The 6,000-nt window shown below is 47.7% G+C and overlaps 1 protein-coding gene across 7 annotated transcripts in view; it reads left to right on the top strand.

Annotated features, from left to right (window-relative positions):
- Positions 1-6,000, top strand: part of LOC105494025 (coenzyme Q9) — a 15,230-nt gene extending 9,230 nt beyond the window's left edge. For 3 of the 7 annotated variants that reach the window (XM_071084612.1, XM_011762094.2, XM_024796621.2), the window contains exons 4-10: positions 1,221-1,363; positions 1,649-1,733; positions 2,957-3,061; positions 4,280-4,435; positions 4,775-4,828; positions 5,020-5,107; positions 5,313-6,000. In XM_071084612.1, the coding sequence (XP_070940713.1) occupies positions 1,221-1,363; positions 1,649-1,733; positions 2,957-3,061; positions 4,280-4,435; positions 4,775-4,828; positions 5,020-5,070 (594 nt within the window). In that variant the 3' untranslated portion in view covers positions 5,071-5,107; positions 5,313-6,000. Of the gene's footprint in view, positions 1-1,220; positions 1,364-1,648; positions 1,734-2,956; positions 3,062-4,279; positions 4,436-4,695; positions 4,829-5,019; positions 5,108-5,312 lie in introns of those variants that run through there. The other 4 variants (XR_011616503.1, XR_011616504.1, XM_011762095.3 and 1 more) reach the window with 4 other exon arrangements.

Consider the following 6,000-nt stretch of genomic DNA (forward strand, 5'->3'; position numbering starts at 1 on the left):
GTTTTTCAGTCAACCAGTGGAGGCATACAGTTCGGGAACTGGAGGAGATAGCTGGACTAGAGATACACATTTGGGCATTATTAGCGCGCATATATATACTCTCTCTCTATATATATATATATGTAGTAATTATGGAAGTCAGTGAGATTGTCCAGGGCAAGAATATAATGTCATATGAGAGGGGAGTCCAGACTGTCAAGGAACTTGGACATTTAAGGGGAGGGTAGAATAGGATGGGCTGTCAAAGTCTAAGTCAGAGCATCCTGATGTTGGAGGCACAGCAGGAGAGTGTGGATTAAGCAGCTAGACATTGGTTACTGGAGCAACAACTGTTTGAGTGGAAAACTGGGTCAGAAATCAACTGGAGTGGATCGAGGTGTACATAGAAGGCGAGGAAGTGGCGAGGCGTTTGGCTGCGAGGGGTAGATGAGAACTACGGTGCACCAAGCAGGGGAAACAGATGGAAGTTTGCACATGATTGAACACAAATGGGAAGAGTACAGAAACAAGAGTGGACCAGGCTCACATGTGTAATCCCAGCACTTGGGGAGGCTGAGGTGGGAAGATTACTTGACACTAGGAGTTTGAGGCCAACCTGGGCAATATGGCGAGACCTCATCTCTACAAAGACATTTAAAAATTAGCCAGATGTGGTGGCACATGCGTATGGTCCCCGGCTGAGATGGGACGATTGCTTGAGCCCGAGGTCAAGGCTGCAGTCATACCACTGCTTGAGTGACAGAGCGAGACACTGTCTCAAAAAAAAGAAAAGGAAAGAAACGAGTGAGGGTGAATTTACAAGAGAAAATAGGCAAAATCAAGAGAGTGAAATTCCTTGAAGGCAAGAATTGTGGGATCTGGACAACAGATGGAAGGACTGGCCTTAGATGTGTTAGGTGCAAAGTTGGAGAAAGCAGCTGAAGGCTTAGTTTCTAAAAAAGAAAGAAGACCTGTTGATGTGTTCATCCCTGAGCTAGTCTCTGTGAACTTGTTATTCAAGCCTGGATTCCACTCTTGCACACACACCAAGGGGCTTTGTGGGGTGGAGGGACCCGTGGTGGTCAGTTTCACCAAAATCACATGGACCCAGAGTGAAGAGTAGGGGTGTCCCACTGAAAATCAAGCTGCTGTCACTAGGAAGAGGCTCTAGTGATGAACAGGCAACAAATGTACCCTACACTTGGGCACCACTTTTCTGTTTTCTGTCTCCCCTTTTATAGTCTCTAGGTCTCTCCAGTGCAGCGGCCAGCATGTTCGGGAAGGACGGCAGTGAACTAATACTGCATTTTGTGACCGAGTGCAATGCCCGGCTCACACGCATGCTGGAAGAGGAGCAGAAGCTGGTACAGTTGGGCCAGGCAGAGTAAGTCCCATGGCATTATTACACAGGGTGGCAGCTAAGGATCAGGGAACTTGGGCCCTATTAGCTATCCCCAGGAGGCCAATCCAAGCAGAACCCAAAGAAAGTAGCATTGGGCAGCCTTGCTGCTGTGATGGGACTGACACCTGGCAGCCTGTCTCTGACAGCTTTAGTCAGGCCAGCATCAGGAGCTGGTGGGGACCCTTTTCCCTAGGTCTGAGTAAACCGTGGAGCACTAAGCCTCTGCCTTTTGCTCAGAGACACACTGTTTTCTTTTCCCTCTTCCAGGAAGAAGAAGACAGACCAGTTCCTGAGGGATGCAGTGGAAACCAGACTGAGAATGCTGATCCCATACATTGAGCACTGGCCCCGGGTACCGAGTCCATATCCAGGCCCCAGAGCAACAATAATCCTAATATTTATTATTCTCAGAACCTTTCACACAGATGACTTTGTACACTGTTGAACTTAGCTCATCAATCTCCATAAACCCGAGAATACTTAGTACGCTTGGTAGAGCTGGGTTTCAAACTTGGGCATACCAAAGAGAGTGACCCTGAGCCATCTGTGTCTCAGTTCTTGGAAATGTGAGTGGTCCGGGTACTGGATCCCATCCTGGGTGGGGTTCTCCTAGTGGCCTGAGTGTGCCACCAGGTCTGCAGGGAGCAGGAATCCATGCAGGAAGTTAGAAGAGTCAGAAGATTTTATTGGCTGTCTTCACTTGAATAACAGCCCTGTGGATTTTAGATCTCGAGGACTGGGATTTGTCAAATTGTCAATGTGATGCTTGGAATTGGCATATTTGTTGCAAGGGTTTTTTTCACCTTTTCCGAAGCTTCCTTTTTCCTCTGTTTTAAAGCATGTCACAGTATGGGCCATTCTCTGAGTGAAGAAAGTACAGAGTGAAAGTACACCTGAAGTGAGAGGGACTCAGACATCTTGTGTCCTTTGCTCAGCTGGAAGACTACTGAGCATGTAGTTTCAGTCATTCAGTTGATAGACATTTGAACACTTACTGTGGTGCCTAACCCCAGGCCAAGTGTGACTCATTCCACCTTGCAGTTAAATCAGTGGAAGAGGCTCTCAGCTGCCTTCCTGATTCAGCATAATGTTTTCTTCCGGGCTACCTCACTAAGAGAAAACCTTATAGCTGATCCAGGACCTCTCTGACCACCTCCCCAGTGGATGTAGCATTGGTAAAGTGGCAGGACCTTGTTTTGTTTGACAGTAGGAGCTGATGTATGTGAACAGACTCCTATCTCTGCTGTTTCTTCTGTGTGACAGACTGGGGTATCATCGCCCATCCTTGCTTAGACCAGTCTAGATCCTCTGTCCCTCTGCATTCCCAGTTCCAAATGCTAGGGATGGAGAATGTGCTTGGGCTTGCATAAGACAGGGCTATGCCCCTGGCTTTCCTCAGCTGTAGTCACCATTGCTAGCTGCCCAGAACTCACACTGGTGGGTGAAGATGCTGGTCTCAGAGAACCAGAGCTGGGCAGGCTCCCTCATACTACCTCTCATTGGAGAGGTAGGTGCTGGTCAGCTATGCACCATTATCTGTGAGCAGAGCTTACTCCTCTGCCATTCTCTCCCCAGGCCCTCAGCGTCCTCATGCTCCCTCACAACATCCCGTCCAGCCTGAGCCTGCTCACCAGCATGGTGGATGACATGTGGCATTACGCTGGGGACCAGTCCACTGATGTGAGTGCTTTCTGCAGGCCCACAGGAGGCTGGGAAAGGCTTGTGTTAAGCATTGCCTCAAGAAGCTTGTGAAATTTCTTTGATCACAAGCCCCTGTAGGGGGGCTGCAGTGTCATTCCCATCTAAGGTATGAGGAAGGTCCCTCACGAAGCCAAAGTGGGATCTAGGTCATCTTCATTCAGGGACCAGCATTCTAGCCACAAACCAGTTATTATTTCTTCCAGCTTGTGGTGGTGACACCAGGTGTCAGAGAGCCTTTAGCATTGGCAAAGCTAATTGGGCTGCCATTTTATTATCATTTCCCTCTCTCCTAAGATGTAGATTCTGCAGCAGAATTCCTCTTTTGAAAAAAAGAAATGCCATGGAAACACCCATTGCTTTAAAAAGAAATTCCCTTCCCCAGCCCATTTGACCTGCTTTGCTAAGAGATCAATAAGGCTCTTTAAACAGCACCAGGAAAGAATCTGACTTGTTAATGTTATCATATTTCTGGTAAGAAATTTTAAAAAATATACCTTCATAAAGGAAATTAAAATGTGATGATACTTTGTGGAATCCTGGATAAGGAGGCACAGAAATACTCCCACCATAGTTATAATGAAGTGTTTTAATAAACTTCTCCCATGTGGGAATATAATGCCGACAGAGATGGTAGGAAAATGAAATTAGAAAGCAAAGAAATTAAAGGAATAAAACACCAAGCAGCCGAGCTGGTCCTCTGAAGAGCAGTTTGACAGAACAATCAGAAGTTGCTGAGGGACTTGAACTCTCAGCTTTGCCCAGGTATTGTAATCTGTCCATGAGCCTGTCTCAGGCCTCACTTTGTTGATGAACATACCAAGGTTTGGTCATAACTGGCTGATGACAGCATCTTCTGGGACTCAGATGTCCTAAGATGTAGGCTTTCTACTAGCAGTTCCAAAATGGATTGGATGTAGCGAAATCATCTGGGATACTTATTAAGTATCCTGATTCCTGGCACTTAATTTAGATCCATTGACTCTGCTCTTAAGAGGTTGGGCCCAGGAGCTTGCATTTTTAATCAACCAGGTAATTCTGATGCTCAGTCAAGTTTGAGATGGTGGTGTTGTCCAGAGGGCCAGATGTATCTGTGAGAGAAAGAAGTAGTCAAGAGGGAACCAGGAGTTCCCATGGCCTTGGGTAGGAACTGTCTCAGACTTGCACCAGCCCACAGCAGTAGCGTGGGTTTCTTTGCAGTTTAACTGGTACACCCGCCGAGCCATGCTGGCTGGCATCTACAACACGACAGAGCTGGTGATGATGCAGGACTCCTCTCCAGACTTTGAGGACACTTGGCGCTTCCTGGAAAACCGGATTAATGATGCAATGAACATGGGCCACACTGCCAAGCAGGTAGCTGGGGACTAGCCATTGGGGAACCCTCTTTAGAAGGCATACCTGTTCTCCTCAGGCCACAACTGGTCACTTGACTGTGCTCTTGCTCCCTTTTGGCCTCAGCTGACAGTCCTGAGGGCCTTCCCAGGGAGCCTGGCTGGTTCTTCCTCAGGCCAGCCCTTCCCTAAGAGCCATACTTTGCCCATTTGTGATTGTGTTGTCCAAAGCTGTCCTTCCAGTAATGTAGCCTTCATGTCTCCACCTTTTGGGGCTTATAGGCCTCCTGATTTATCCTGCCTGTCGCAACTTTAAGTTTGTGTTGGTGGTCTAAGGGAACCTGACACTGACTCCTTCTAGGTAAAGTCCACAGGAGAGGCACTGGTGCAAGGACTCATGGGTGCAGCGGTGACGGTGAGTACTGCCCAGCACATCCCTGCCCCTCCTGTCTCCCACTCCAGCCCTGTGATATATGTGTTACTGACTTCACATCATTTTGTAGCCCTAACCTGGAAACCTAATAATCTAATAATAAGGCTGACAGTGGTTCAGCCCTAGTGTCTTGATTCCAAAAACCCCACTTCTTTATTTTTTCCTCTTATCAGGAGATATCACTGACTCCTGGGACCCTGGTATATCAAGTCTCTGTATCATAGCTGCACCTGCCACCTTGCAAACCTGGATCTTGGCCAGGTGCGGTGGCTCATGCATATCATCTCAGTACTTTGGGAAGATCGCTTGAGCCCAGGAGTTTGAGGCCAGTCTGGGCATCATGGCAAAACCCTGCCTCTATGCAAAAAAAAAAAAAAGAAAGAAAAAGAAAAGCTACATCTTTTCTATTAGAGTTTATAGGCAGGGTAAGCCCTCACTATGCTTTTTGTTTCCATTCCTGTGTCAGCTCAAGAACTTGACAGGTCTAAACCAGCGTCGGTGAGAGGAAACGGTGTAAGCTACAATGCCTAGAAGAGAATGAGTGGACAGATTGAAAGAGCTTTGAAAAGTATGAGGTGCCATCTGTGTAACCTGGTGTTCATGAGAACACACTAAAGGACTCCTGAGACACTACCACAGCCACCTGGAAACCACAAGGCATTTGATGCTACCGTTCTGGTCAGGGATTGGGCCGCTTCTTCAGTTCCTAATACCAGACCAAGCCTCCTGATGCCTTTCTGCACTGCAATTGTGTGATTGAAAAATGAGATGTTCATCCAAGCAGTCAAGCCACAGAAACCCAGCATGTCCCTGTCACGATCTCATGGGCACCTTGATCATGTCTTAACCTTCCATTAACCTTGGGGCTCCCAAGCCAGAGTCAAGGCGACGCATGCCTCATGCCACCTCAAGGTGACAGCTCATCCCCAGCACAGCACAGGCATGTGCACACAGAGGTGTTCCTTGCACCCCCCCCTCCCTCTCAGGTGTCCTGAGATGCTACTCCTGGGAAACCCCTCAGAAAACTGCCTCACCCGAGACAAGTGCCTGCTGGACAGAGGTGTGATCCCAGGCCTGGTGTCATATGACACCAGCATGCATCGCAGGATTATTAGTGTATTTTGAGTCTAAAAATAATAAATATGTTTGAAGTA

The sequence above is a fragment of the Macaca nemestrina genome, chromosome 18 (assembly GCF_043159975.1).
Source record: "Macaca nemestrina isolate mMacNem1 chromosome 18, mMacNem.hap1, whole genome shotgun sequence".
Taxonomy (NCBI): domain Eukaryota; kingdom Metazoa; phylum Chordata; class Mammalia; order Primates; family Cercopithecidae; genus Macaca; species Macaca nemestrina.